General features: G+C 37.7%; 1 protein-coding gene across 1 annotated transcript; it reads left to right on the top strand.

Annotated features, from left to right (window-relative positions):
* Positions 1-387: 387 nt before the first annotated feature.
* caly (calcyon neuron-specific vesicular protein) lies at positions 388-15,645 on the top strand. Its single transcript, XM_053476563.1, is given in 6 exon segments — positions 388-531; positions 4,328-4,458; positions 6,623-6,742; positions 8,617-8,730; positions 13,987-14,161; positions 14,164-15,645. Coding segments are annotated over 5 exon segments (651 nt in total). The 5' UTR covers positions 388-531; positions 4,328-4,329; the 3' UTR covers positions 14,277-15,645.
* The last annotated feature ends 437 nt before the right edge of the window (positions 15,646-16,082 follow it).

The following is a 16,082-nucleotide window of genomic DNA, read 5'->3' on the forward strand; positions in this document are numbered from 1 at the left end:
AAACATATTTGTCTTTTGTAATGGCTTTTTAAAAATGACTTTGTTCTGTGTCTGCTTCTTGTTCTTTCCTGTAATTATAAGTCCACCTTATACCTTGGTTTTATTTAATTGTTTACGTTTGACAAGACATTTACTGTATGTAAGCTCCTGAGCAGGAGGACAATAGCACTATTGATAATACCCCACATTCTCCAATGAAGGGATCTTTACGAAAATGTAGAAAACTATATACTGTATAGAACATTAGCATTGACGTCTGAAAATCAGCGTTCTGTGTCTGGCTGACGTCATACGCGAGCGACAGCTCCGTCGCAGGAACGCGTGCCGCGAGGAACGCGGGTGTGTGACGCGCTGCGCATGCGCGGTGCGAATCGACGACGCGGGGCGACGCAGCCTCCGCTGGATCTGGCATTGCCACGGTAACCGGGCTGCTCCGTTCAGCCGCACTGATTTCTCTTTTCGCTGTTTCTTGTTTTCCTTAGGAATCTCCCCGAAGGAAAAGATCCACATCGCTAGCGACACAGAAAATCGGTGAGTCTTTTTTTTTATATACATTATATATATGTATAGACTGGTATAGTTAATGCATTAAGGTTGATCGCGTGATGTCAGTGGTTACTAAGGTAACTGCTACCTTTCATTACGGGGATGAGTGTTACTGTAGGTCGAGGACGCGGTTATATCCTACGTACAGCAAGAAATATTGTAATATTCTCACCTTTAGTTAAAGATAGAAATAATGTAGTGAGATTTTTTTGCGCAGATAAGCACATTTTCGGTGTCTAGTGTCCTTTTCTGATTCACTGAGACCGTACTAAATCTAGACTACTAATCAGTATGGATCTTATCTATAGCTTCTGCAGGTGGAATAATATTATGCGTACTGTTTAGTAGGCTGATAATTATGCGGCGTAGGTATGTACTATCATTGATTTTTAAAAGCCAAAATGCTTACTGGACACAAAATGACAATATACAAAAGACCCAAGATGTTACAAATATACAATTTCATCATATTGATTGGCAGGAATCTCCCATTACTGATGAAAAATAATAATGAATAGGTTATAGGGTTATACAAACCCTTACCCTGGGGGTTATCACTGTGTCATCAAGCCTGCCTGTTTCTTAAAATTTGACTTAAATATTCAATCTCTGCTTTAAAATTCAAATACACAGACGACACAATCTGTAGACGGTGAGATTAGATAAGGAAGATGATATGGGTGGGCATTAGGAGTGCATGGGGGAGCAATGGCCACCCTTATCCGAAACCATCTTCCAAATTCATGACTCGTAAAAGCAAACAGAATCTTAGACTTAAAAAAAAAAAAAAAAAGGGCGGACCGATCCTGTAGTGGTTAGCACTATCGCTTCGCACCTCCAGGTTCCGGGTTCGATTCCCGTCTCGGGGTCTGTGTGCATGGAGTTTGCATCTTCTCCTCGTGCTTGATGGGTTTCCCTCCGGGTGCTCCGGTTTCCTTCAACAGTCCGAAGACATGCAGATTAACTGGCGTTCCCGTTGTGTGTGAATGTTGACCCTACCACAGTCGTAAAAATGGGCGTAAATACAGTGGTAATTCTAATTGTCCTCCACGGTTCCTACTTGGATGAATGGACTCATTGGACTCATAGATCATTGGCACGATCTTTCAATTCACGACACGTAAGAGCAGTTCGTCATGTAAACACATTCATCTAAATCACAATCAGAGGATCAGTAGAATGAATAAGAGCAGCTGTTGCAACAAAGGCAGAGGATTGCTGAAGCAATAATACAGCACTGTTTATATGCACATTTATATTTATATAAACAAACTGTAGTGTGTAAATTTAGTAATAAATCTGACACGCGTACAGTTTTTAAATTGTGGAACGTTTTCAGATAAGTAAAGCATTGGACAGATTTTGGACAGAAATTAAAACTAATTGATTTTAGTCGTTTTTTATATTGAAAGCATAATCAGAGCGTGTAGTGTTGAGTGTAGACAGTCGTGTTTAAAAAAATTTAAAAAAAAAAAAAAGCTAGGAAGCTGTTCCAGATGTTTTAGTCTTTTCCATAAGCATGTAGTGAACGACAGAAAAAGAGAGCAGGAGTTTGAGATACGTGTTGTTCTCTGCTCTCCTACAGATAATGTACTTGTAATTGTTTCATCCTTTGTGTGGGAGCATCTGTTTGTGTGTGTGTTTGTTTTTGTGTGCGTGCATTTACACTGACTCATAATGACATGGCTTGAGATGCTGGGAAGTGGAAAAAAACAACATGCGCATTAAATGCCGTTTCTCAGAACAATAGTATGTCCTGGGTGAATCCCAAGAGTCTCCACATGTAGAGGAAATGAACATCAAGGGAATTAAATACGAAACACAAGGTGTGTTCAGGCAGGTTCGTCTTCAGTAGGAGAGCCCTTGACTCCATGTGTGTTTTCAAGGAAAGAGGGTGTAAGTTGCATTTTGTTAAACAGTGCTCATTTTCTGTATGTGTTTTGAGATTCTCTGTAGAATCAGTTGTGTATATATAATAGTTTGCAAAATAAAACATTCACATGTTACCAACATTACATCAGAATTGTATTTATTAGCGGTAAGGTGTGCTAATACACCTGGTAAAAAGCCAAAATATTTTCTGTGCCGTGTTAATTTACAGCTGTGTCTTCATACAATCGCCAAGAGCTATTAATCAAACTGACAGACAGGGTACGTACCCTGCTAACTCGAGTTAAATAAGCCTTAGCTCCGTCTTTAATAAAATTCTAATCAACCCTGTAAATACAACCGATGACATGGGCAGTCAACATACTGTTTAAACGTCTCTTTTTAGATAGATAGATAGATAGATAGATAGATAGATAGATAGATAGATGGATTATAAGAATATACTGATTTTATGTATATGTACATGTACAAGATGATTGTATATACTGTACAGGTGGGAACTTGCACCAGCAAGTTGTAATATTAATTTAAAAAATTGGGATTAAAGTAGATGATTATATCAGTCCAATCAGGTGAACAACAGAATGTATACGGACTGTATGAGCCAGACAGATAATATTAGATAATAATAGTGTGATAACAGTGTAATGTTGGAATACAGTACAGTAGTGTTAGGCAGCTGCGTCAGAGTCATGATGTGGAGGAAACGTTAAATCTACTAAAGGACTAAAGTAAAATTATTAATCTAGTCTAATAAAACTAAATGAAATCACAAAATTATTTACCATTATTTATTTCCAAATTTATTTATTTTAGTTTTTGTTCATTTATTTCATTTAGTTCTTTCATTTATTTTGTTTATTTGTTTTGCTTGGGTATTATTATTATTATTATTATTATTATTGTTGTTGTTGTTGTTGTTTTCATTTTGTCATTTCTTATATTTATTTATTAGTTTATTTTGTTTGTTTCAATTAGGTAATATTTTGTGTACATTTATCATTGTTTTGTTTTAATTGGGTTGTATTTTGTTTTCATTTATATCTTTATTTTGTTTGTTGTAGATGGCTAATAGTTTATGTTTGTTTGTTTAACCCTTATTATGGCTACTGGTTTTGTTTTGTTTTTTATTAACGCTTGTTTTTTGTTGTTTGTTTGGTTTGTTTAAGTTGGGTAACAGTTTGTTGTTTGTTGTTATATTTTTGTTTGTTTGTTCACTCACTCCTTGTTTTTTATTTGGGTTAGTTTTTATTTGCTGATTCACTCCTTTTTTTTTTCTTTGTTTACTCATTCATTTGTTTGTGACTTTGGGTCTCTGAGGGGTCTGTTTTTGCCTTAACAAGATGAAGCGGAGATGATGTCCCAATAGTTTTCACCCAGAAAATGAAAACTAGCTCCCATTTGGCTCAAAAGTTAAATAAGATTTTAGATATAAAATTTATAATATAGTTGTTAAATATTTTCTTTTTTTTTTTTGTCAAAGAGCTGAATCAGTGTTGGAGTCAGACAGGAAAAATATTGTCTGCTTTCTGCTCCAAGCTGTGACGAGTGCTGAGTGATTTTCACATATAATGGGAAAAAAAGTCTGTTTTGTGTTTCGTGTGGAGTTGATTAAGGAGCTGCGTCGCCTTTGTGAAACTGCACTGTGGGTTGTGTACGTTCTCTCTGATTGCCAGCGTTGCTCATTCTGTTACAACGCCAAATGCATTTTTTAACGATGAGAGCCGAGTTTCCCGAAAGCATCAAGTCGAACGTTCCCTTATACCAGTCCGTCTCAACGTTTCGTTCCTTAAAGTAATTACCTGTACAGTTTTTCAAGCTTTTGTTTATGTCTACAGAACGTCTGCGCAATAAACCTAAATGTGCCTCTGTGTGTGTGTGTGTTTGTCAGACATGGTGAAGCTGGGCAGCACTTTTGGCGAGAAGGTGGAGAGGGAGCCGTCTCTGGAGGATGGCTTTGATAACATCCCTCTGATCACACCACTGGAGGTTAACCAGCTCCAGAAACCATTTCCAGATAAGGTAAGCAATCGCGCATGACAGCCAGCACCTCGAGGTCTCCGCATTACCACGGCAACTCCCTTCCTCCACTGTGTATTCTGCACATGACTCCAGACGGAGCTTAAGAAGAGGAGTGCAGTCGAAGCCAGCGTGGCTGTATAAGTGTATTAGAGGGATGTCAAGGGATTGTCAGCGGCGTAGCTGTGACATTGTCATACATAATGCTTCTGAATGCGTTTTGATGCACTCGCTTGCTAAATTTCTCCTGAGGACTGAATATGATTTCACACACATACACAGATGGCATGATTAGTACTCGGGTCTGCTTAGAGAGAATCAGAGCAGAGTGTTAGTGTTTCATAGGCAAGTGACTCATTTCCCAGTGACAGTGATGGCCAAAATCACATTGCATTACAAGATCTGCGTGTTTGCCTTCGCTTGTGGCTGTGTATGCATACGTGTGTGTGTGTGACGTGAAAAAGATATTGCATTCTGAATCCAGCAACCTAAGATTTTCTGCCAGCCCACTGGTTTTAGTTCTTAGTCTTAGTCATATGGGTAATGCATGTGAAACTGTCAGGATGAGATGGTGAGTCATAGTCTTGATCAGGTTTGTTGTTTATTCGTGGTGGTACCCCTTCTTACAGCATGCTGGAGAAGGAGTTGGGCAAATCGGAGCTAAGAGTTTGTATAGACATGAGTGTGTGTGGGGGGGAGGGGGGTGGTTTCATTCATTTTAGCAAATATAAATAGAAAGACGCAAAGCTCCAATTAGCTGCATTACTAATTGTGGTAATGTTGACAAGACAGACTAGCATTTGCATGTGTAAGAAGGAGCTAGAATGTGAGTTGTCACCACCAGGCATTTGCATTTGGATGTTGAATTATTCATTCTTAGTTTGTCAGCTGATTACAACTGGGAAGAACCTAATAATAAGTATTACTGTTTATCATATTACTACTGAATAGAAATATAACTGTATGCTGTACTGCTTAATAGTTAATAATATTCGGTTATTTGTCACCTCACAGCAGAATAATTTTTTCGCATATCCCAGAAAGAAAGATGGGGTCAGAGCGCAGGGTCAGCCAGGTTACAGCAGCAACCCTGGAACAGATAGGGTTAAGGCCCTTGCTCAAGGGCTTAATAGTGGCAACTTCGCGGTGCTGGGGCTCGAACCACCCGTAAGCCAGATCTTTAACCGTTTGAGCTACCACTGCTAATAATCATTTTATTACTGATGCCCAAACTTCTCAAGGTGTAATGCACTGTTCTTGAGGATTTTGCAGTCTAATCCAAAGGGTAAGCTCTGATTTTGTGCCAAAACATGCAGTTCCTCAAATGTCCACTGGGGGCTGGTTCCAAAAGCAAGTCTATCCCCATATACTGTATCTCCATGTTATAATGCTCAACTATACAACAGAAATAAACATGTTTACAGCCTGGTTCATACAACGGTTTCGGTCTTCGCAGCTAGACTTGGCGGGGATTGTTTAAGTAACCCCTTAGGTTAAAATTATATTTAGCCATAATGTTATGAATAAATAGGGGTGTGGCTGATTTGCCATGGATAACTTTACCTAACCTGCTAACAGGAATCATTGTAGTTTAACTTGCCATAAGAAATGTAGGAGTTGACAAGGAATGACGTGTAGGGTATGGATGACAAATTTTAAGCATTTTAGATAAGCTAAAGCTAAACTGACTGTCTCGTGGGTGGTAAATGATTTAGGTAGACAGGTTCCAAACAACATCCAGGCTCCGTTTGCTCCACCCATTTCTCAATTTTATGGAAAAAACAGGCTTTAGGCGGAGGCAACTCCTGCCAATATTGTGACACCCAGAGCTCAGACAGTTCAAGACCTCTCTTGAGAAAAGCTATGGGCGATGCCACAGAGGGTTTGTCCAGTCCTTTGGATACAGTCTATGGTTTGGGGCACTGGTGGCTCTGTGGTAGGTGTTTCACTGCCATGCGAAAGGCCTGGGTTCGATTCCCAACCACTTGATACAGTGCCGGTCCCAAGCCCGGGTAAAATGGGAGGGTTGCGTCAGGAAAGGCATCTGGTAAAAAACCTGGGTCAAGCTTGTATGTTCGGACCAGGTCCGCTGTGGCGACCCCTTGCCGGAAGCAGCCGAAAGACCAACAACAACAAGAACATGCTTTGTTGTCTATCTTCTTTGTAGGTCATCGTCAAAACAACCACTGAGTATCAGCTGCAAAAGAAGCAAAAGAAGAAGCTGTACATGCCCGGCATTAAGAAGTTAAACATAAACCTTTATGATGAGGTATCCGAGAAGGTCAAGGTAAGCTGATCGGTAATAAACCCATTACAGTTTAATAACAATCTCATGTATAATAGCTGCTAAATTATTCCGTTAGGTTTATGTTTGACTGTTATATTTAACTGGCCTATCAAACAAGGGCATGAACTGTTTCTAAACAGCCATATAGTTCACCCCTGTGCATGTGGTTTCATATGACTGTTATCCACAAAGCCAAGTTTCCAACAGTCTGGTTCACCTCAATAATTCTAGACTTTCCTCATCTTTTTTATACGCTCACTTTCGCCTTTTTTATGTTAATTTATTTGAAGGTTTGCTGCAAAGCACATATACTGTAACTTAATAAAATAAACTGCTTTAGCCAAAAGGGAAGCCAGAATTTAGTACGGAAAACAAAATAATTTAGTCAAGTCTAAAATTTTTTTTTTTTTTTATCACTACCTTGGTTTGTACACATTGTTGTTTCTAAAGTCAACACTATGCAATACTACAAAAAGTGTGTGACACCATAATGTAAACCGAATATATTTTAAAAGGATTAAAATGGCTTAAGTAAATGCTTAATTAAACACATTGAAAATAAAATAATAAAAGATTAATTCTGCATTTGACCTTAATCTCGTGATTTCAAATAAATTTCAGTGAAACAGGCAAAGAAGTTTGATTAAAGGTTCAAGTTAACATATAGTACTTTGTAAAAGTCTTGAGCCACCCCTTATTGCTTCATATTTTGCTTCCAAGGAGCCAGACTTTCTTGTAATTTTAATGTAGTCTTGAGGAGTAGTTCTCCAGCCTTCCTGGCTGACTTTTTTGGCTCTCAGTTTTGGCAAGTGTTTAGCTCTTACTTTCAGTCCCTGTACCTGAGCAGTCTCAGAGAAATGTGTTTTGTTTGTTAAGTCACACAGTGACCTATGAATCATTTGAACATTAAAAAAAAAACATCTAACTTTAGTCATAAACCAGTGAGAAACAGGTGGAGATGATGACAGATGCTGAGGCGGTTGGATCAGACAAGAGGGGAAATGAGATCGCTGCTAAGGTTGTTACATAAACAACCAATCTTTAGGCACTTTGTAGCCTGTCAGAGTCAAACGTTTGTTCTTATTTTTTTAAATCCTATTTTATGTCATTCAATATTAAGAAACTCAACATGTGCCTGCTAATGCTTCAGTTGAAAAAACCTTCAGATAATATTTTTTTCATACCAAACTCCCTTTATTTCACTCAATTTCATTGTCTATGTACAGTAAATGAGCGAACTCTGAAAAGCACTCCCAGAGAACGGCAGAGCTGAGCAACAAGCTGGGGCTTTACTTATATGAGGTCACAATAGGGGGAAAATCTAATTAGCTTGTTTAATCCCTGTCCAATACAAAAATTATTGATAAAGAGACAAAAAGCAGTGAATGTTTTTTTTTTCTTCTCAGGTTTTTTTGTTTGCACAATGACTTAAAAAGTGAATTTTATTTTTAAAAAAAATGAAAATGATGTATCTCAGCCTGCTAAGTTTTCCTGTTAGCATTGTTGAATATCGACACATGGGTTTTTACAGACACCATGAAATTATATTAGACTTATACAAATCGAAATATTATCTTCAGTCGAGATGAAACTTGAGGAGAACTAGAAAAATAGTGTTATATAAATATCTAAATAAAAGTGTTCTAGGCTTAAAGTGTTGTTTTGTTATTGGGAAAATTGCTTTTGTTAGCGCCTGTGGAAAACTGCTTCCCTTGCTTCTACACAAAATGGTGGTGCTGCAATTACTGTCACATCTCCCTGCTTGTTAAATATTTGCATAATGACTTTGTGTATTAATCAGCTTATTTTAATACACTTGGTGTGTGCATGTTTGTGTGTATGTGTGTGTGTGTGTGTCTGTGTGTGTGTTTCAGCTCACAGGACTTATTCTCATGACCTTGGCTTTCCTAGCATGTCTGCTGCTACTGGTTATGTATAAAGCTCTGTGGTACGACCAGCTTAGCTGCCCCGAGGGCTTCGTCCTCAAGGTAACAACAGTTTTGCCCTGAATGTATCACAACATCTTTATTGTGTTTTATACAAAATCGAACAAGCCTTGAGGGAGTCCGTACTTCAGACATCGCGCTGTTCCTTAACAGGCCGAAAAGGGAAATTAGCATTAGCACAAAATCCTTATTCACGTCTTCTGTGGCGTTCTTAAAATAGCCTCATCGCTAGTGTTTTCACAGTCGACCTCAGTCAACTCATTCCACACATTCTTATACAAGAGTTTTACCTCAGCACATTCAATACAGTGATGATATTAGCTTATCACCTTTGGTTAGCTGGACAAGGAGCATCAGGGCATTTTCTTTCCTTCGGTGTAGGAGTGTAAGAATGTCTTTAATTAGTCTTAGCTGTGACTAAACTGTGATTAAGGCCCACGGGAGCTTCCACCTCTGCCCCTTTGAAGTCAATGCCATGGATGCCATTAGCGAGATATGCTAACGCAGTGTAGTCGACTTGAAAAGAAGTAAAATTGCCTCTCGTTAAGGAGGAATGAGATCCGTCAAGGCCAAATCTTGTTGACATGCAGAAGCCTTGAGTCGGAGAAACCGCACGGTATCGCTGTTACCATTTCATTTGCTTCCGGCAGCCGTGTGTGATCCTCCATGACACAGCTACCACTTTATTTATTTATTTATTTATTGACACTGCCATTTTCGGTAGAGTTTTATATTTAGTTTTCAATGGCAGTTTAATATTCTGGTCATGCTCACAAAATAAAATCAAAAAAACTTCTTCTAAGCAAACCTTCACAGAATTTCACAACAAAGTATGGGGAAAAATAATAGTAATTCATTTTAATAGGAGAATTAAAAAGACCTAAAAACAGACTAAAGCATTTGCATCTAAAAGGCAAAATAAGCCGAGGGTATCAAACACTTTTAAATTTCCTTTTAAATTTTAATTACTTATAGGGATTAGTATTCGAATGCATTTGTACACTAACAGACCTAAAAAAAAAAAAAAAGACATTAGCAGTAGCAATACACCATAAGTTTGTTTCATCCAAAAGAATTTGCTTTGATTTTCATTTATATTCAAACATCCACTATTTTTAACATAGCTATAAGCAGGATTATACCAGATCTGACTGTCTGATTAGCCATCTGTGACATTAATGCCAGCTCCTGATGAAAATATTAATGCTCATTTCCTAATGCTGAACCATTATTGTTTCTATAGTAACAGTCCACTCACAAGAAACTGTATCACAGATGCTCTATATAATCTATAACGAATATACTGTAATAAACAAACAGATTTATTATTAACATTATTTCTTTAAAAAAAAAAACATACACACAATGCTCTTGTTTTCTATAAGAAGGTATTTTTATTTTTTTATAATTTTGTTTCCATGATTAAGGTGTATCTTTGTATAGATAAAGTAACCTAAGTGGTACTAGAAAGTCGCTTATTTTTTAATTGTAATATAAAAAGGTAAAAAGTATGATGTGTCATTCTCAACACAAATCAGAGTAAAACACTTGTTAATGGTAATTTTTTAGACTATGTGCAACCACATCATAGTTTTCTCTCTTGAAACAACACATTATGAGTTATGGAATCACAAGTCACCAGACGATAGAATGTTATCATAATACCTACTCTAGATGCTTATTAGATTACTATTGCGTTTCTGTAAGTATCACGATTTTTTGTATTCAATTTTTCCTTGTAATTTTAAGACCTTGAGAATTTGAAGTATTAAAAAAAAATGTCATAACTTAAATAAGATTTATACCTTATCTTTAGTCAACAGCTTCACAGCTGAAGTAAAGTTTCTGGTGGACTATTCGAGTGCTTATGCACTCAGCCTAGAATCACTTATATCCAAGTCTGATCGGTCATGGGCGACCAAGGTGAAAAACAGCCAATTCCAGTCAATAGTTGATCGACCGCAGCAAAAAAAAAAAAAGAAAAGCACACACCATCATTGTTTCTTTGTTTCTAATAAAACTTCCTCAAAACCACTTTGTACATTAGGAACATTCTACATTCTTAACCTTGTGAATCTGGAATGTTTCTTATATGTGAAAAACTAAAATAATTGTGGAAATGCGGACAATATTTCTTATTGAAATCATTCATAATATAGATACCATGTCATGTTACAACCACAAATGTTAATGTATTTTATTGGAATTTTATGTGATGGACCAACACAAAGTGGCATATAATTCTGAAGTGGAAGGAAAATGAGAAATGGTTTTAAAAAAATTTTACAAATAAAAATCTGAAAAGTGTGGCGTGCATTTGTATTCAACTCCCCTTTACTCTGATACCCCTAACTAAAATACAGTGCAACCAACTGCATTCAGAAGGCACCTAACTCTCTCTGCGTATCTTAGTATAAATGCACCTGTTCTGTAATGCCCACAGAGGTTTGTTAGGGAACATTAGTTCTCTAACAAACAGCCTCTTGAAGCCCAAGGAACACACCAGGCAGGTCAAGGAAAAAGTTGTGGAGAAGTTTAAAACTGGGTTAGGTTATAAAAAACAACATCCCAAGCTTTAAACATCTCACAGAGCACTGTTCAGTCCATGCACAACTGCAAACCTACCAAGACATGGCCGTCCATCTAAACTGACAGGCCGGGCGAAGAGAGCATTAATCAGAGAAGCAGCACAGAGGCCTATGGTAACTCTGGAGGAGCTACAGAGATCCACAGCTCAGGTGGGAGAATCTTTTAGTTATGCACTTTACTAATTTGGCTTTTATGAAAGAGTGGCAAAAAGAAAGCCATTGTTTGTGGTGGTGGCAGCATCATGCTGAGGAGATGCTTTTCTCCAGCAGGAACAAGGACGTTGGTTAGAGTTGATGAGAAGATGAACGAAGCCAGATACAGGGCAATCTTAGAAGAACACATGGTAGAGTCTGAGAAAGACTAGAGACCTGGGCGGTGGTTTACCTTCGAGCAGGATAACATACAGCCCTAAACATACAGCCAGAGCTACAGGAATGGTTTAGATCAAAGCATATTCGTATGTTAGAATGGCCAAGTCAAAGTCCAGACTTAAATCCAATTGTGAATCTGTGGCAAGACTTGAAAATTGCTGTTTACAGACGTTCTCCATCCAATCTGACTGAGCTTGAGCTATTTCCCAAAGAAGAATGGGCAAAAAATTCACTTGTAATTTTTTTTTTTAACTATTTATCATTTCCCTTCCGTTTTAAAATTTGTGCCACTTTATGTTGATCTATCACATAAAATCCCATAAAAATACATTTACATTTGCGGTTGTAAAGTAACTAATTAAGGAAAAGCTTAGGGGTTGTGAATACTGTGTATGCTCAAAGCATTTAATCAAAAGTTCAGTTGGTCTGCACAAAAAAGTGGTCTGCCCGCTATGACGTGTTTAATGTGATCGAAATATAACAGAAAAACAAGGTTTTCTTTCTACAACATACAGGTTAGGTTAGTCTCATCGTTTTTTCTGATAAATCCCTCTCTCTGCGTTATTATTGGTTACAAGTCTCATCTGGGATTGGTTAGATGCTTTATTACATATAAAATGGAGATGGAATTGCTTCAGCCAAAGACTTAGTGGGAAGTCAAGATAAATGGCAGAGAGTTGTTCTCGCAACGTTTACTGATCATGAATGGAAGAAATATTTTCCTCCACAGACGGAATATATTTGCTCCAGCAAGAAAGAGAAGATTCCTTTGTGTGCCGATTCAGGCATCTCCGCATTGACTCCAAAATCGTTTTTCAAGTCATTTAGAGGTGATTTAGAGATGCACCGGTCGATCAGCCGGTGACCGGAATTGGCTGTTTTTCAGCTTGATCAGCCATGACTGATCACATCGGACAAACCGATTCTGTGCCGAATGCGCAGAAACAAAAATGCGATTAATGATGATGCTGCATTAACAAAAGTTGTGCACCTTAAAAAGCCCCCAATCTGCCTTTTTCTCTAAACTCTACGAGAAAATTTATTTCAAACCAACTCGTTACATACGCTTACACCAGTCTCAAAACACTGCAAGGAAGATTTAGTCTTAAAACACATATGTTAGAAGTTGTGCATGTTTTCTTTAGAAGCTTTATGCACTCAAAAAAGCTATCTGTCTGACTTTGGAGGCATTTAAGGTGGTAAATAATTTATAATTCATATAATAATATATAATATATATATACTAATAATTTAATATAATAATAATTTATAATCCTCCAGGTGTTGCGCACTGTTTAATAAGTTAAATGTTAATCTCTTGGGTGTACTGTAGTGGGTCCCAGCCCGGCTCGATTCCCGTCCCTGTATGCATGAAGTTTGCATGTTCTCCCCGTGCTTGGTGGGTTTCCTCCAGGTACTCCGGTTTACTTCCACAGTCCAAAGACCTGCAGGTTAGGCTAACTGGCGTTCCCAAAATTGTCCATATGTGTATGCCCTGTGATGGATTGGCACCCTGTCCAGGGTGTACCCTGCCTCGTGCCCTATGTCTCCTGGGATAAGCTCCAGGTCCCCATGACCTTGAACACAGGATAAAGCGGTATACTGTAAGGGATGAGTGAGTGAGTGAATGAGTGAGTGAGTGAGTGAGTGAGTTAATCTCTTCTATTTGAAGTCACTTTGTATTGTTTAAACGCTGTGCTTGGTTTTTAAGTGAGAAAACTAAGGTTATAAGGAATAGTGTACATATAATTACTCATGTTTAAGTCAATTGTGAATCTGTTAAATATGCTAAGGTATAAAACTTTAGAGTAATGTAAAATTGTAACAAAATTGGAAAAAAAATGTCAGATCAAAAAGGAATATTTATAAAATCTTAATACATACAGAAACACTATATTTAACAAATTGGCACTTAAGTATCGTGATATCATCATAACGGGTGGTGACTGATGATTCCCATCTCTAAGTGTTTACTTTGCTAATATTTACCTATTAAACACAGTTTAAAATTGTTTACACCATCTACACCTTCCTCTTACTCCGATTAAAAACGGGATCGGGTCTGTTCTGATTGAAGTGTTTACATGATGCATTTTAATTCTGAGCTGTTATTCCCGTTATAAGTGGAACATTAAAATCCTTATTTTTGATGCTGTGACCAAAACAAAGCATAAGCTGTAGAAATCAAATAAAGAGTCGCTGTATAATCGCATCATGGCATCCTAAATTAAAACTGAATCAAATGGTGAAGCCTGCAGAGATTTAATTTTATTCATAAATGTGTTACGTTACATCTGTCACTTAACTTATTCTTTGACTTAACACCTTCCAAACGCAGCATAAGCACTGCACCCCGGCCGCTCTGGAGATGTACTACCCGGAGCAGGACGCCGGCTCGAGGGGAAGCCTGTACACCGCCATCAGCCATCTGAACCCAGCTAAGAAAACTCTTCCTGAGCTCTCGTCTCCCTGGCTGCCTGTCATTAACGCCATGAAGGAATCTCAGAAGGCCAAGGGGGACGCGAGCCACTCCCAGCAGTGAGGGATGGAGAAAGAGAGCGGGATGTAGAAAGAGGAGAAGGAGGAGGAGCTAAAACAGAGATGTTATGTGTTTGTTCGTTGGAGTGAATGAGAAAGTACAGTATTTAAAGGAAGGATGTGTGAGCGTGTGTGTGTGTGTGTGTGTGCGCGTGTCCTGGTGTCGCCTCTGTACATGTCCTTAGTATCCAAATATCCAGATGATATCAGATATTTGTCTGAGAAGATCTCCGAAAGCAGAGACACCTGTTGCAGTCATCAGATCTCTCTGAGGAAATCTCCTTTACTCATACTTGACGATACAAACGCTATCAGCTGATCAGAAACCGTCTCAGTGTATTCAATCCAATGTAGATAATTAGCAACTCCCTCTTTAGATTCATACCTTCATTGTATTTGTGGATTCATTAGTTCCCGCCACTGTGTTTGTGCTCTTTACTCATTTCCCGGTTTTAACCTGAAAGTAGCTTAGCTTAGCAGAACGACCCGTGCATGGCGTGTAAAACATGCTTTTAAAAGGTTTTAAGGCGCAACAGGGAAAAAAAAGCATTCATGATTCATAATTTTAAGAAAAATCATAATTTCAGTAGTTTCACAAAAAAATTCTAAATGATAAATCTATACACTTTTCTCCTTAATAAATTTTGCTAAAAACAAAACATGATCTGATAATCATAAATAAAGCATAATAAAGCTACAGTAGCAAACCATGTTTTGCTTTAAGCGTAGACGTCCTCTCCACCCATGCTGTATAATCACTGGCTGTTTACATAAATCGCTGAATGTAACGTGAAATACAAGTGAACTGGATTTTGAAAATGTATTTAACACTTAATGTATTGGGGTTTGTTTGTTTATTTGTTTGTTTGTGCTTAAATTGACATCCCCCATCAAATTCAAGCCACCAGCAACTGTAGAGGTATTTCATATACAACAACATCGTGTGGAATATGAAATAAAAAAAACACACAAAATTAGATTTTTTGCGAAGCTGTCCGTATAGGACGCTGTTATGAATGTGTTAACTCTCCTACAATATCTCCCAGATTCCCATCTTGAACCAGTTTGCCCCAGATTGTACACATCATATTTATTTCACCTTAAAATATTTATTTAATTATGCAGCATTTTTGTAAGTACTCATCTGTATAGCTTTGGGGTGTTGATTTGCTGTAAGTATTTAATTAATTGTGATACATTCCGATATATAAATATATATTAAGCTGGAAGTTTATTTTATTATTTATTAATTATTTTCATACTTTATTTATTTAAAAACATTTTTTTTTGGGGGGGGGGTGTATATTTTTACTGGAACAGAACGGTTTGTGTGTGATCTTTTTAAGAAGCAGCTCCTGATGTTAATTCTCCACTATTAAGTCATGTGTACACTGTATGTGGCAGTCCACTGTTATTAACTGGCTTCATCTTACACAAATAAAGACTTCAGTATTCAGCACTCTGTCCTTATTCAAGATCCGTTGTTACATTTTTCTTTTCACACAAAATTTTTTTTTTTGCCGGTGAAAATGTAAAGAGGAGGCAAGAGGTGGCGTTGGTGTGAAAACATGCCTGCTTCCTTTTTTCTTACCTTTAGTTAAAAATAAGTAAAGCTCAATATCCATATGAAGTATGTGCGCTTGGTGATATCTCTGAAAAGCATATATATATATATATACACACAAACATACAAAATGGCGCAAGCAAGCTTTGAAGCTGAAGCAAAAAAAGATGCACGTGTAAGAGAGAGACTGCGTGTGTGTGCGTAGGTCTGTGCGAGTGTGTTTGGCGTGCCTGCTGTGCGTCTGTCTGCATCTCATTTACACTCCCACATTTTTCACACCACCACCTTGCACTCTGCTATATAATGAAATCAACATTTCTGTCCCACTCTCT

The sequence above is a fragment of the Clarias gariepinus genome, chromosome 18, assembly GCF_024256425.1.
Source record: "Clarias gariepinus isolate MV-2021 ecotype Netherlands chromosome 18, CGAR_prim_01v2, whole genome shotgun sequence".
Classification (NCBI taxonomy): Eukaryota; Metazoa; Chordata; class Actinopteri; order Siluriformes; family Clariidae; genus Clarias; species Clarias gariepinus.